Source organism: Carassius auratus, chromosome 27 (genome assembly GCF_003368295.1).
Source record: "Carassius auratus strain Wakin chromosome 27, ASM336829v1, whole genome shotgun sequence".
NCBI lineage: Eukaryota > Metazoa > Chordata > Actinopteri > Cypriniformes > Cyprinidae > Carassius > Carassius auratus.
Window position 1 is genome coordinate 9,755,122 of NC_039269.1, and position 16,655 is coordinate 9,771,776.

Below are 16,655 nucleotides of genomic sequence, written 5' to 3' on the forward strand. Positions count from 1 at the left end.
ATTTGTTGAACCAAAATGTATTGATCATTGCATTTTTGAATGTAAATTTCAGCAGATTAAACCTAAATCAATCAAGCCAAATTTAAACCGAGCAGAAACATTTTCTGCACAAATCGAGCTTTTCTGCAGAACAGAAATGTTTTGAGCTCATAATAAAAGCCCTTCTTTATTTTGCATAAAAATACTTTACCGAAACCCAGGACTTGAATGAATAAATCACTTCCATTTTAGTATTATTTTAAACTTTGCTCTTGTGATTCGATTCAACATCCCTTTACAGAATTTAGAAATGTGTACAAATCATAAACAAAAAAATGTTTTAAAAATTTTTCTCCTTTACATTGCTTACACCAAAACCATTCGATCTTTTATCCCTTACCACCATCTTAGAAAAATACTATAAATGCGCTTTCAAATGCAATTCAGTTCAGATACAAATATGGAAAAGCACTCTACTCTACTTTGAAAGTGTTAAGGACAAATACATGGACACTTCAGAGAAAGAGATTGATCACATTCAGCTATTTCCTCCACATCAGCAAACACACACTCTCACACACATAGAAACACAAAGCGTCAAATACTCGTGAGGTTTTCTTGGAAAGAGGCAGAGCGTGTGTTCAGAGAAGAGTCCGTAAGCTCACTTTGACACTCTGTGAGTAGTATCCCTTTGTAAAAAAATCCTAAAATGTTCCATAAACTCCAGCTTTCAGAGTTAAAAGCACTGGTGGCGTTTACCCAGATACTCACGTCTCCGTCCTATCAGAAGAGTTCAGAAGAGTTCAAACTGGCAGCGGTCAGCTATTTCTACGAAGAGCTCGGGCAGTGTGAGCAGTGGTGATGTGAGCGGGCCGTATGGTTAGTTTTTTCACAAGCGATTGTCGACAACTGCAGTATTCTTCAACTCGCTGACTTGTTCTGCAATATCACATTGTGGATTATACAATCAGTGTGAGCCCACCCACAATACCCATCATTTAATATGCATCATATTTTATTAGGTTGTTTGATGGGAAAGAACTAAACAGGTCCAGTGTAAACTCCAGTGCATAGCAATCAGGCTTTCACTGGGCTTTACACCCAATAGTTGATGGCTTCTGGTGCCCTCCAGCCTTCTATTGGCCATTCTTTCAGCCAATACGATTCACATGGAGAAACCCGTCCAATGGCTGCTTTGCAGCGTCTCATTTTGGTGCACAGATTTGAGAGGATTTGTTTTACCACATCAACCCATCATCTTCAAATTTGGCAAGAAGAGGGAAAGGAGAAGGTTTACATGGATTCTCTCCGCTCATCACTCTTGTGATTTCCTCTTCTGCTGCATTAATTTATTAATTTGGCACTTTTTTCTCTCAATCATATTGTTTTAAAGGTAGAAAATGCAATGTGTGTGTGTGTGTTTGCATATAGTTGTGTTGGAGAGAACGTTTCAAACTGTAAGAGTGTAAAAATGAATGTGTACCATTTATTTCAATCCCGGGAAGTGTTTTTTTTTTGTTGTTGTTGGCAAGTGTGTCTGTTTCACACATGAGTCTGCATTCTCTGCGTGTGTCTTTGAGAGTATTCTGTGGGCGGAGTTGAATATGGAAATTGGGCGGAGCTGGGGTATTTTCCCGTGTTAGCATCTTGACTCGTCCCCACCCCTTGTCCCGTAGGATACATTTCATAGGCTGGTCCTGCCTCCAAAGGCGGGGCAAAGCCTAACCTGTATTGAGGTGTTGTTGAGTAAGCATAGCTGTCAAAAGCCAGCGGATTGGTTGATTCCAGCAGGCCACGTTCTCCGGAATAGTCTGTGGTCTTGGACACAGGGTTGGGCGGGGCTTGGATTTGTGATGCCCTGGCAATGGTGTTAAAATGTGTGTATGTGTTGTGCGCCATTCGGGAAGCTGGCCTGGGCTCGTAACGGCCTGTGGGTGCCGGGTGAATGTTGGGCACTGGGCCGCCGGCTGTCGCCGAAACTGAAGCGGGATTCAGTGGCCGAAATTCCTGGTACAGCAGGGAGCGGGTAGAGGTGCGGACCTCGTCATGTGTCGTAGCTCGAACGTTGTAGTAGCCGTTGGTGGGGTCCTGAAATGACAAAAATATATTTCACTGATATAATATATAGTATTTCACAAATAACAATGCTCAGGTAAGTTTCATGGGTTAAACTCCGCCTTTGCAATCTGCAAAACTGAGAGCTTTGTGTGAGTCATCACACAAGTTGGTCATGTTTTGCTGAAATTTCACAAATTAACTGTTTTCTCTTTTGGTGACCATTTATTTAATCAAAAATTCAGTCAACAATCATTAATAACAATAATAATCAACAATCATTATGTTGATTACAGTTATGTTGACAACTGTAGTGCTTCTCAATATATTTGTGGAAAGTGTAATACATTTTGTTCAGTATTTGATGAAAGTATAGCCTTACTGACACAAAACATTTGGGAAAAACTATTCAATGTATATTAATAATATGTATATTTTAGATAAATAATCCTATAAAAATGTTGGACCATAGCTATAATACTTCTTCTGTCTGTGTCAAACATTAAAGGTAAAGCGTGTAATTTCGGCACCACCAGCATCAGCAACAGGACTGGAAAAATAAGTACAACTTTCAAGAACATTCCTCCTGTTTTCTATTGGTCAGGCAAATAGATAGCCCCGCCCCAAACTCACAGCATTGGTTGAGCCAATGCTGGTTAGGGTCTCAAAGAGTGAAATATTTTGATGGTGCCACAGTATGTTTTTACACTTTCAGAGGCAATCAACCTTGTTATTAAACTTAAACTTAACAGCATAAAGTTAACTCAAATTCCAAAACAATTGTACACTTCTCCTTTAAGTATAGCATTGATGTTTATATGCACCTGTGCTGTTTCTTACCTTGGGCTCATACTCCTCCACCTTGGGCTCCACCGTGTCGCTCTGGACGTCCTGCTTCAGGTCCATGTCATCTTTGAAGGGCTGGGTGGAGGGAGAGAGGGAGACAGAGGGAAGAAACTAAACCATCAAACGACAAAACACACACACAGAGAGAGGGAGGAGGAGAGAAGGAGAGAGAGGGAGGAAAACAGGATATCAGCTTTATCAGTATTAGTGAAGAATAGATATTCTATAGATTGTGGTGGAAAGAAAGTCTTTCACCATTAGAAACTTTTTATTTTCAGATTTATCTTTTATCTATTCAACAGTATCTTTCTTTAATTCTTTCACTGTTATGGATCAAATTAAGCAGATATGGCCCATTTTTGAAAAGCACTAAAACTGGTATGTTTACATGCACTTTAATAGTTTGATTTGAGTCAGACTAAATGCTCATATAAATGGTTGACTAAAAATGTACCAATACAGCTTTTGCTGCCAAAGCTGGACTAGATAATGTAATTGTAGAGATTTTATAGAGCAGTTAAACTATATTCAGAAAACACCAGATACTTCTCGCAACAAGTAATTGTTCTGTTTACACTTGAAGCAAAAATGCAGCACAACGGAATATAATCAGAACAATCACAATATGTTTGATATTTCATACTACTACACTGCCAGTTCATGATCAGTGTCATTTTCTTATAAAATAAATGAAAATGAATAAATTATAAAGAAAACTTTATTCAGCAAGCAGCCATTAAATTTATCACAAGAATAAAAGCTTTCTATTTAAAAAAAAGGGTTCTTCTGAAGTTTCTATTAACCATATTTTTGAGGATTATTTGATTATCACAAAATATTGCACAGCTCAACTGCTTTCTACATTGATAATAATAAAAAATAATTTGTAGCACCAAATCAACATATTAGAATGTTTTCATGAGGATCTTGTGACACTAAAGACAGAAATAATGATCTATTACAAGAATTACATTTTCGAATATATTTCAAAATCATACAATATAATATTACTATTTTGCTCTACGTTTGGTCAAATATATACAGTTTTTATGAGCATAAGAGACTTTCAAAAACATTTAAACAATCTTCCAGACCCCAAATATTTGAACGGCAGTGCTTCATGGAGAAACCAAGTGCCAACAGAATTTCTCGTCACACTTCTCTCTTGTTAGTTAGGTCAAAAGGTGAGCTAACCAAATTTTAACATGACTTATGACTTATGTGCAAAATACCCCTAGTATCGTTAATTTTTTAAAGATGTCTTAATTTCTTTATTTTTAATTATGACAAACAATGTCTGACCATATAATTATGAATGTTATATCAGTCAGCCTGACAGTCTAATTATGCTATAGATACTCACAGAATACATAGCTTTTACCATTCGTGTAGCTGTGGAGGCGCCGGCAGCCTCTTCCTCAAGACTGTGAGTTTCCTTGTTGACCGTTTCCACCTTAATGTCTGGCTTCAGCGTGACTCCACGACGACCTGCAAGCATTATAGATCACTGACTCAAAGCCTCACATCATTTTAATAAATGAAATGATTTAATGGCTAAAATAAATCACAGCAGTTTATAGGCTTTGGGCTGAAAGAAAGATTATGATTTCACTAATTTTATTGTTAAAAGACTGAACCTGTGTGTAAGCAGGCTATTCCATAAAAAGGTAGGGCACATAAATCTTTAGCACGTGTCTCATTAAAATGGATATTTTGCATTGCCTTTAGTCGACGTCAAAGATATAAAAAATGAAATAAAAAATGAAATAGAGCATAAAACAGTTTTTTTTCCATAAATGGAAAAACATACTGAGAATATTCTTCTGTTTCTGTAAAGTTTGCTATTTTCAGCAAAGTTTATTCTAATTTCAGTTTTTTTGGTTTTGTTTAAAATGTTTAAATTTAGCATAAATTATAGGAAGCATATTTATTTAACTGAATATAAATGCATATAAATACTGTATATTACAATTAAAATATCCATTATTTTCATTTCACACAACTGGTGAGGGAAGAGTATTAGCAAAAATGTTAATAGTAGCTCTAAAAATAGAATTATTATTTAAATAAATTAGCAACATATATTGTGGTAAAATATGATTAAATTTCTGTCCTGTAGACACACGGGGGCGCCAAACCATAATCAAGCATTTACACTTTTTTCCACCATTTGACTTTCAGAGCATTGCCTTTTAATACACATGTATATTTATATTCTTATAGTCTGAATTCCAGTGATAATTTGGACAAATGCATCACAAGCAAATGAACATGAAACAGATGCACACATACAAAGCCACACACATATACAGTCTACTCACTGCCTTTGCGCTGTCGATACAGATAGAATATAAGAGCAAACAGGAGGAGCAGAAGCAAAATAGAAGATCCAACAGATCCACCTGCTATCACACCTACAGGCACTATATCTGAGAGAGAGAGAGAGAGAGAGAGAGAGAGAGAGAGAGAGAGAGAGAGAGAGAGAGAGAGAGAGAGACAGCCATTAACACACACACACACTATACAGACATTTATATTACCTACAGATGCTATGTCTAAGTCAAAGACATTACCTACTACACACACTATGTGAGAGAGAGAGAGAGACCAATGAACACTATATCTGAGAGAGAAAGACCCTTATACATTTTATATGAGAGAAAGTAATATAAATAATATCTAGAGATGCTAAATTTGAGAGAGAGGTATTATATGATGGACATGATATGAGAGAGAGATATAGGTATTATATCTATAGCTGTTATATATCTGAAAAAATGACACCTAGAGGTAATATATCTGACAGAGAGGCCAGTAATTAATATCTACAGACATAAAGGACACTTATAGATATTATATCTACAGCCATTATATATCTGAGAGAAAGACACCTACAGTAAACACTACACTATACTTAAACATTACACTATATCAGTGAGAGAGACAAACAGGTATAATACCTACACATGCTATATCTGAGAATGAGAAAAGGTGAGAGAGATAGAGGTGTTACGTATCTGATATAGACCTATGAAAGTATGACTTCTCTATATCTGAGAGAAAACGAGAAGAGTTATACCTACAGTCACTATACTTAAGAAAGAGACAGTGGGAGTGTTTCGTCCTGACCTGTCTCCTCCAGCGTGATGATCATGGTTCCTGGTCCAAAGGCGTTCCATGCCGTGCAGTTGTAGGTGGACTGGAAGTCAGACTCCATGACATTATTGATGGTGAGGGTGGACAGAACGGCGCCCCCTTGTGACGCAGGGCGGCTCTGCTCCACTGTGTACCTCTCCAACAACGTTCCTCTCTCTTTTTCCCACACGTTCTCCTTCCAGGCCCAAACCTGCAGAAAAACACGTATGCATTCACACACACATTAGTAAATACACACACAGGCTGGGGTTCACAGGCGTTGCAGGCCTTTCAGGATTTTGCTCTGAACTGTGGGAGAGCAGATAGTTCATACAAAATGAATAACACTCCATCAAATATTCACAGTGCTAATGTCCCACTCAAACTGACAACAGAGTGACAGTGAGAGCGGGAAGGACGAGAGGATGAGGAAAAAAAAGCATATGGCCCACTCTTCTTTCCTCTCCTCCACTTTCTTTCTCAATTATTCCATTATTCATTATCTCATAAGTACTGTCTTCACATTAAGGCCAGTCCTGTTGTGTCGTGTCTCATTATCCAGAGATCCATCAGACAGAGAAAGAGAGCAACAGAGGAGTGTGTCTCTATTACTAAACTCATGCATAATAGTACTATTATGGGCAAATCTAATTTTTATTTAATTTTTATACCATTTAATAACTTGCTTAAATATTACTCCAATAGCTCATTCCATTTCGTTAAAACTTTTCATTTATTTTGAATTATTCAGTTTAATTTTTAACTAGAATTTTTCCCCTATATTTTCACTATTCTTGGTTTACTATTTGAACTATTATTTTTATTGATAATTTATAAAAATAGTATTGTATTTGTTAATATATAATAATAATTTTTAATACTGCTATTTTTACTTAACTTTTTCTGTTATTTTATTCAACTGTTGTTTTATATATATATATATATATATATCATAATGTATGTATTTTTTCATATTATTTATATTATTATATATAAAATAAATAAATATATATTACATATTTTTATTTAAGTTTTCTTTTATAATTAATTTATTTGAAACCATTCCCATTCTTAATACTATTAATACTATTAAGTTTTTGCCATTCTTTTATCATTAAAAAATTTAAATTAACAAAATATATTGTTAATACTACTAATATTATATAAGCTAAATACTATTTGTTTTATATTAATAATGTTATTCTGTTTTATTTTATAGAGCTGTTGTTTTATTATAACCATTCCTTTTTTCTTGCTAATATTACAAATTGTTTAAATGTGAGAAAGGAAAAGAGTGACTAGAAAGGTGGTTGAAGGAGAACGATAAAGAGGAGGACGTTGACTAGAGGACAGGTGGAAGGAAGGAGAGAGAGAGTGAAGGAAGAAGGAAAAGAGGCAGAGCGTTGAGTAAAGTGCTGAGATTGTTAAAAGCTCACTCATTTGTCTGTCATGTCGTGTCGTCTGCTGGTGATAATCGACACTGAAAGGTACAGGACTTTGTTCTGCGCCATCACTCTTTTTCTCCCCCTCCCCGCCAGCCCTCCTCATCTTTCATGTCTCATTTGATATTTTCTTGACCTCTATTTTTCACGCTTCTTTTGGCTCTCTCTCTCTCTCTCTCTCAGTATTCAATCAAGCATAGTGTAAAGATGATAAAGGAAGGACGGAAAACAAGTACAGTAAGAGACATCAACAGAATACGTAAAGCTGAATAAAGCTGCTTTATGTCATTTCTGCACTATTAGTTATATTGTCAATGCATCAGCAGAACATCCTACTTGTAAACAGGAAGAACATCCCTACCTCAAAAACACAAACTTTAAAGCTCTGAAAAAATGAGACATTTCTTTACTAAAAAATCTTGATTATCTATTCCACATTTATTTAGTATCTGCACAATGCATGAAATCACAACATGCCACATGTCCAGAATAACCTGTTATAAAAGCTATATTATTATTTATGTAGTGTACAGAGTGGGAATTCAACTCACGATTTTGTCCGGTGGAGGGGTGCTGGCTATGTAGCACTTGATCTCCCCCTTCTCTCCTCTCACGGCATACTGGACCGGCTCGCTCGAGATGATTGGAGGACCTGGACACCCAATCACATCATAAGAGAGTCATATCACACTTTTCAAATCCAGACAGATTTTTGTGTAGTTATGTACTGTATGTGTTACTGACCATTGACTGTAAGAGTGACTTCTGTTTCTCCAACACCAATTCTGGGAACGATGGCCTTACACACGTACTGTCCTGCATCTGCCTGACTCACAGACTTCAGGAATAACTGATTACTATTACTGAGGACCTGATCAACAAAAAGAGTTGAAGAAAGAAAGATGGACTGCATTAAAAATAGTCAATTGACGAGTGTTTTTGCTGAATGTTTCCATTTTTTGTGTGTGTGTTAGAGGTAAGTGCACTTTGTAAGGTGTAGGAAGCATTATCTAGTGTGCACTGACCATACTGGAGCCCTTCTTGGTCCATGTGAGGGTGAGCGGAGGATTTCCTGACCATTTACAGTTGAGTATGACATCAGAGTCAACATCCACTGTTACAGGCCTCGGCTCCACCACCAAAATTGGACCAACTACATGAGAGAGAGAAAAAAAGAAGGTTATAACAATTTACTAAAACAATTTAAACTGAAAAACAAAAACACTAAAAGTTATTCAAATTTCCCTAAATGCAATTATGCTAATTGGCATAAAAAAAAAAAATTAACTGCATTTTAATAAAGACAATGGCAAACTCATACAGTATAACATAAACCCAAGAGTAGACCTGTGTGGTAGATCATAGACGGATGGACTGAGATACTCACAGTGAACATCCACCAAAATACTGACGTTAGTGCTGCCCACCGCATTAAAGACCAGACAGGACACAGGCTCAGTGAAGAACGAGTGATCTGCTGTCGTCTCAAACACACTTTCTCTCGCTCCGTCCAGAATCACGCCCCCCTTAGCCCACCTACAACACATTAGGCTTATTATAGTTTATTAATGCAGAAAAAAATAAATGAAATAAAATATAAAAAAACTTAAACTTATTGTATTTCAGCTATTGGCCAAGACAACATTTCTCATTTTCTTGAGGTACTAAAATAATTAAAACCAGAACTTGAATACAAATTAATAAAAGCTATACTATACATATTTAAAAACAAATAAATATATAAAAATCTGCGGGGCAGCCAGGTTTGAATTTTCTCTGTATGCTGTATGTGTTAGTGTGTACAGCCACACTACACACTAACCTGTAGCCCATAATGGGAGGGTTGGCAGTGGCCTGGCAGGTAAATTTAACTCGCTCTCCTTCTAGAACCGAGCGAGGCTCTATAGACAGGATGACTGTAGGAGGATCTGGAGAGAGATTGAGAGGTCATTAGAGCACTTCTTTTGGATATACAGTATGCCAGCACAGCAAAGAATCGTATTTTCCGGACTATAAGTCGCACTTTTTTTCATAGTTTGGCTGGTCCTGCGACTTATAGTCAGGTGCGACTTATTTATAAATTAATTTGACATGAACCGAGAGAAATTAATCAAGAGAAAACATTACCGTCTACAGCCGCTAGAGGGCACTCTATACTGCTCGGTGCTCCTGTAGCCTACACTGAGCAGCATAGAGCGCCCTCTCGCGGCTGTAGACGGTAATGTTTTCTCTTGGTTCTTGGTCCTGAATAAATGCGACTTATAGTCCAGTGCGACTCATATATGTTTTTCCCTCATCATGACGTATTTTTGGACTGATGCGACTTATACTCAGGTGCGACTTATAGTCCGAAAAATACGGTAGGTGTACAAACACTTACGGTGGACGTTGAGAGTCACGTTGGCCCTCTTTCCCAGTGGGGCGGCCAGGTTTGAAGCTACACAGGTGAAATTTCGTCCTGTGTCTGTGTCCACTGGCTGGATCTCCAGAAAACTTTTTGTGGTCACCCTCTTCCTGTCCGCTAACACCTCCTGACAGATAGATTGATAGAAATAATGTATACCATCTGTTCTCATACATGTGATTTTCATGTTATCGTGATTTGCTTGTGTGCTCACTCACAGTGCTGGTATGGGCTCCCTCCACTATGATCCCATCTTTGTACCATTCTATCGTTGACAGTGGCTTTGCTCCTCGAGACACACAGGTGAGGTTATATGAGGTTCCTGCTGTCAGCAGGATCTCTGGAGAGCCCTCGATAACAGGACCTTCAGGAGGAACTACACAGATAGACAGATAATACGCTGAAAGTGCCTTACACACTGGGCACACAGATAACATCTAGAACTACTGACACATATACGGTATTTTGTTTTCTTTTAAATATTGTTTACTATGCACTATTGTTCAAAAGGTTTTTTTGGGTCAGTAAGATTTGAAAAGAAAATATTTGTATGCATCAAACTGATTGAAACAGATGGCAGACATATAATAATAATATAATAATAATGTTTCTTGAGCATAAAATCAGCATATTAGAATGATTTCTGAAGAATCAGGTGAAACTAAAGACTGGAGTAATGAGGCGGAAAATTCAGCTTTTGCTATCAGGAATAAATACAATTTCAAAATACATAAAAATTTCATTGTTATTTTTATTTGTTATAATATTTCACAGTTACTGTAGTTTTGAACAAAAAGCGCAGCCTTGATAAGTATATTATCATTTTAAAGACATTACAAAAATTCTTTCCAAGCCCTTTCTTTTAAATAAAGAAAGCAAAATTAATTCTTTAGAAATATAACCTACTTATTGTGTGTTGGTGGCTATGTTTGGACTGCACCGTGCATACTGTATACTGCATACTTTTTAAAAATTATTAAGATTATGTGCCAGTGAATATTTAAAAAAGTAGTATATTACAACCTTTTCACTGCAACAATCCCAGATATATAATTAACTGACTTTTGCACTAAATTTTGGTTCATATTGCTTTATGTGCATTCATCACACTCGAAATGGAAACTTTTTAAGTTCAGTGTATTGCATTGTAAGTAACAGTGTTCCACACACTGTGCTGTTGTTTACTGAAAAGCAGAAGAATTGAATGCAAAGCAAGTGCATACTTCTTACATTATACATACTGTAAAAACACTATAATGCCAGTATGCTATTCTGCTCATCTTCAGTGTGTACTCACTCAGAACAGTGAGTTTAGCTCTTCTGGACCTCAGAGCAGCTTCAGTGGCTTGACACTCGTACAGGGAGTCATCGGTCAGGTCTGCTGATGTGATCTCTAGGTTATACTGCCCAACATCCAAAATACGCAAAACACGGTACCGTGGCCATGCTGAAACACACACACACACACACACACACATCATCATCACACTAAATCACGGTAAAATGTTTTAATGCACTTATCATTTCAGATGAGATAATATTGTGCTGCAAAAGCCCCAGCAAACCTTGTATGTACAGTCAGAATTCATATTTATTTTGCCTTCATATTTATACAGTCAGTTTCTTATTTTGCCTTCATATTTATACAGTCAGTTTAGCCAGTCATTGTGATTATGTGGTGGATTGCAGGACATGTGTTTGACACCAGAGGGCAGCACTCCAACACATTGGCATTCAGACTGCACTCTCTCTCTAGCACACACATTATGACATCATCGATCTGGATACTAGGAGGACAAAAGTATTGGCAATGATTACATCATCCTTTAGCTCAACCAATCAGCAAGCAGATGCTTAACCTGTGCGAGTGTTTGCACATCTATATGTGTATGAGATTAGAGTGGACAAGAGCAACACGTCCAAAAAAAAAAGGGAAAAAGAGAGAGCGAGACAGAGGACAAAGAAAGAAAACGGCAATGTCTGGACAATGAAAGGAAAAAATATGTCTGATGCCTCATTTTAAATGGAGGAGAGGGAGAAATCTTATGTTGTCTGAATGTTGCATTGCAACATATTATATGTTGTATAGACATACATAGAGGCATGAGGCTTGACAGATTTCTGCGCCAAATTCCAAAAGAATTTGTATCATTGAAAATTAGATTGCATAATTGGACACACTTTAGCAGAAATCATGTATTCATATATCTAAATCTGGACAGTAATTTGTTTTATACTGAAGTCCAGTCATTGTACCCATCCTTTTGTTAATCCAAACTAGAATGACTAGATACAACTAAAATGCATGGTGATCGCTAACTGACGCAGCTGCAATTTTTCTTGGTTTATTCATTTAAAACCATGTACCCTTTAATGCTTAACCAAATTTGTACTGCTAAACTTTCCTGTCCTGCAATCAAAGGTAGTTCTTTTATTTTGGTCTTGTCTTTTCTCACCTATAGCTCTTATTGAGATGATACTGTCACTCATTTCCCCTCTACAAAAGGTTCATGATGCTCTCGGTTAGTGTGATCTGATGTATGTGTGTGCGCTCACCCCTCAGATCTTCTCCGATGCCAAGTGCCAGCCCGTCTTTGGTCCACTGTACAATGCCGGTGTAGTTAAACACCACGCAGGACAAAACTACTCTCTCCCCGATCACCACAGACTGATCCGCTGGCTCCTGAGAAAACCGCGGGCCGCTGAACACTGACAGACACACAGAGAGAGAGAGAGAGAGACAAAAATGAGCTTATATTACTGTACACTGTACATGGGACACTGTAGATTTTTTCACACTTTTATGAAGATTTTCTTTGGTTTGCCATACATTTTTGTTAAATACTTCTAACTCAAACCTAGAAAGAAACAAATTAGATTTAAATATTTAAAAATATCTAAATACTGCATTTAAAGACATGAACATTTGTAAAAATACCCAGTAAAATTGTGAAATATATTTTATAATTTAAAATTACTAATTTCTATTTCAATATATTTAAAAATGTAATTTATTCCTGAATTTTGAGCATCATTACTCCAGTCTTTGGTGTCTAATGATCCTTCAGAAATCACTAATATATTGATTGGTAAAAAAAAAAACAAAAAAAAACATTTTCTAATGTCAGTTCTGAAAACAGTGCTAATAAATATCTGTGTGGAAATCAGGATACTCTGTTGAATACAATGTTCAAAAGAACAACATTTATTTAAAATCTTTTGTTACATAAATTGACTGGTCTTTTAACCAAGGAGTTCATCACAAGGGCATTTCACCATGCATTTAAAATACTAGGACATTTTTGACCCAATCCCTAGTTAATTGTCAAACCAGATGTTTTGTGTTAATCAATATCTTATTTTAATATTGATAAAAAAATGAAGATTAATAATAATAATTAAACACTTAATTTTAAGGTCCAATTCACGCTATTAACAAACCACTATAAATTTTGCCTCAATAAACTTTTCATTTGCTGCTTCTTAATAATTAGTAACTTAGGTAGTTGTTAAGTTTAAGTATTGAGTAAGATTAGGGATGTAGAATATTCACACAGAATATGTGCTTTATAATTAATAATAAACAGCCAATATGTCATTAATTAGCATGCTAATAGCAACTAGCTAATAGTGAGAATTGGCAGTGTTACCAAATCTTTTGACAAACACGTGCTACCCAGACTCTTACAGCCACATCCCAAATTTTCAACCCTTACATCATCGCAGAGATATTTCTGAAAAATCCCATCACTCTCTCTCTTCCTGCCTCTCTTTCTCCTCCGGCACATGCCACTCCTCCAGGATTATTGGTAACAGTCCAATTTGCTAATTAAGGCAAAACTTTAATAAAGGGATGGAGAAAAAAAAGAAAAGGTGCACCTCCAGAGGATTACATTTACAGCCATAAAACAAAACTCTTCATCACACTTAAAGGAACAGGTCACACCAAAATGGAAATTCGGTCACCATTTACTCCCAGCAAACTGATAATTAGAATGTGCTGGACACTCTTCTCCATATAGTGCAAATGAAAGAGGGATGAAGCAGTCACGCTGACTTTGCTGCTCCATGGAAGTCATACAGAAAGTCAAGGACTCTGGACATCCAGTTTCTGTCATAAAACCAGCGTTCTCTCTTTGCAGCTGTCCCATGCATCATGATTGGACTGCGGTAGACATGACGTCATGTCTTTGCCGCACAGCTGCTTATGACAGCGCTTAATGACACTGGCCAGTGTATCAGAATACTCAAAGCCAGCTTCACTCGGTTAACTAGTCATTAGTCATGGAAAAGTGCCCTTAGAACAAGACACAACATCTGATGTCGATTCATCGACTGATTCAACGTGTGTGTGTGTATTTTTTGAAAACTCTGAAGTATTTCCAGATGCTACAGTATAAGGAAGAACATCCCTGAAGTGGTGCTGCCAAATGTTAAGCATTTAGAAAAGCAGAGCCAAATGCAAAAACGTCATGGAGAGAAAGAGATAAACAGAGAATGACAATAATGTACCCTATAGCACACAGAGACACAGAAACAAGCTTTTAATTATGTGCCGAGAGAGGTAAGCAAGATACATGACTTAGTCAAATGGTCTCAGACGGAACATTCATCTGTCCACATCTTTCCTCAGGGCAAGTCTTGCTCTAATTTTGCACACGGACAAATAATAAACTCTATTTTGGTGTGGGTGTGTGTTGTGTGATGTCCAAACTATTTGTGTGTGAGTTCTAAAATTCATGTCTAGTCTACCTTAGGCACCAAAATTATTACATCTCCAGATTAAAGGGATAGGTCTCACAAATGAAAATTTGTCATAAATAACTCACCTCAAAAGTTGTCATTTGTGTTCTAAGGATGAACAACTAGTCTCGGTCTCAGACGTAATGCCACGGGGCTGTTGGCTAGATGGTCTGATGCATATGGACACAAAAGTGGAAACACTTTCAGGAGCTTCGAAGTCCGTCATCGATTGGTTGAATTATACATGATTTCCACGAGACATGTTGTCGCGTTCTTCAATGGTCCGCCTGGAAACAAAGATACTGTGGCGCCCTCACGAAAGAAGAAAGCCATCGTGTTTACAACTGTGACGACGAGCGCTTATCAGGATTAACTACTCGTTTGATTTTCAAAAGTATGTGAACGACAGTGTTTCAGGTTCGGAATGGCATGAAAATAATTTATTGACTATGCACAATTACTTCCGGTCATTTCCAGCCTCCTGCACTGTGCCTACATAATCCATTCACAATTTGGAGAAGAGTTTTGTTTGTCTAAAATGACCAAACATCCACGTATACCAGGAATGACAAACACAAATTTTTAATGTACACGAGAAAATCCGTTAAATTGTGCTGCTAGGCATTGCTACGATTGACAGTGGCAATAGAGGGAGTCATCTGATGAGCCGATGTCAAAATAGAGCTATGCATTAAGCGATTCAGACTACAAAAACTACAGCAGCATGTCTGTGTTGGATAAACATGGAAATTTTAAAAATATTCATGCATTATTTATTTGTTATAACTTATTAATTTGTATTTAACTATGTACTGTAGGTAATTAAATAATTCTGCATTATAGGCTGTTGTCTGACATTAATTATTTCTTTAAATGACAAGTGACAACCTCCTGCACTTGCTATACCTTAGTGAGATAAAGTACTACCTTTGTTATATTTATTTTATAATAAATCAAAAGACGTGAAAAAAACTAGGGTGTTGAAATGGCAGCTGCAGCTAATGAGTGATCCAGAAAGAAATGTGTAATAGAATAAGTTGACATGCTTTAATGTTAAAAAACACAGTATTTTTCAAATACTGTACATTATTGTAGGTCCTCTATGCCCCGCCTCTTTCAAACATGCCCTTTCTAAAAAGTCCCTCCTTCCGACAAGTGCAGTCTGCTCTGATTGGCTAAATGACCCAGTGCATTGTGATTGGCCAACACCACAAGCACTTATCGGAAATGTAACACCCCCTTTCAAAATCGTGATTTTCATCTTTTAAAATAAATATAAATACAGTTAATAATGTCTTTAGTTTCACCTTCAGTTCAAGCCAAATGGGGAACAGAGTGGCATGACAGACAGAGTGATGAAGCTCGTATGTGTTCGCAGTATACAAGCCACAGACGGTTAAGATAGCTGAGTCCACTGTGATGTGACCTGTCTCTCTCTCTCTCTCACACACACACACACCACACACACACACAAAAATGATCAAAACTCCTCATTTGAAAATCAGTAGCAACTACTTAAACTGCTAATAAACATATAGCTGATTCAGAAGCGCCAGATTGTCGTAGCAAAGTGAGAATGAGCTCCTCTCACGAAACCTTCACGAAACGGTCGTCCATAAAATGCGTTGCTGTTCTGTTGTAAGTAATCTTAAAGATTCCTAAATGCATCTACTTTCGAAAGGCCAAATAAAGTGCTTTCGCCTAGATACACACAGCATCTCCCTGACATGACTGCTTCAACACTATCGTGGTACTGAAACCATGACGCCTTTGTGTGAACATTTGGGCGGCATTACGCAAATCTTTCCACACAATGACGTAGAAATGTGTGGGCGTGGTAAATTTAGGGGGGTGTGACTTTGATAAATAAATATAACATTTAAAACACAAATAAAGTGGTTATAATTTATAATAAATATTTTAACCTGCAAAATTGTATTGTTATTATTATTATTATAAATAAATAATAATAATAATATTTCCAAAATGTCCAGTGATATTGAAACTATTATGATATTTTGTCTTAGATTTTTTCAACCAATTTTGACAAA

At 36.8% G+C, this 16,655-nt stretch overlaps 1 protein-coding gene across 1 annotated transcript; it reads right to left on the bottom strand.

The window, feature by feature from the left end:
* On the bottom strand, positions 1-14,830 carry LOC113046269 (kin of IRRE-like protein 1). The gene is made up of 15 exons (XM_026207205.1): positions 14,728-14,830; positions 12,418-12,570; positions 11,159-11,308; positions 10,080-10,237; positions 9,838-9,988; positions 9,280-9,385; positions 8,845-8,993; positions 8,483-8,610; positions 8,202-8,328; positions 8,009-8,109; positions 6,010-6,226; positions 5,202-5,309; positions 4,262-4,368; positions 2,875-2,955; positions 1-2,067 (listed from the first exon to the last, which is right to left on the bottom strand). Exons 1-15 carry the CDS (start codon positions 14,828-14,830, stop codon positions 1,522-1,524), a joined length of 2,385 nt encoding a protein of 794 aa, XP_026062990.1. The 3' UTR covers positions 1-1,521.
* Positions 14,831-16,655: the final 1,825 nt, after the last annotated feature.

What these genes read in the sequence shown, in the direction of transcription:
- LOC113046269 (XM_026207205.1), bottom strand. Translation starts at nt 14,830, where the DNA reads ATGACGGACTTCGAAGCTCCTGAAAGTGTTTCCACTTTTGTGTCCATA. An exon ending in CCAAGAAGGGCTCCAGTATG is followed by an intron (nt 8,329 to 8,482) that starts GTCAGTGCACAC and finishes TTTGTTGATCAG; the next exon opens with GTCCTCAGTAATAGTAATCA. An exon ending in GTATCGACAGCGCAAAGGCA is followed by an intron (nt 4,369 to 5,201) that starts GTGAGTAGACTG and finishes TAATGCTTGCAG; the next exon opens with GTCGTCGTGGAGTCACGCTG.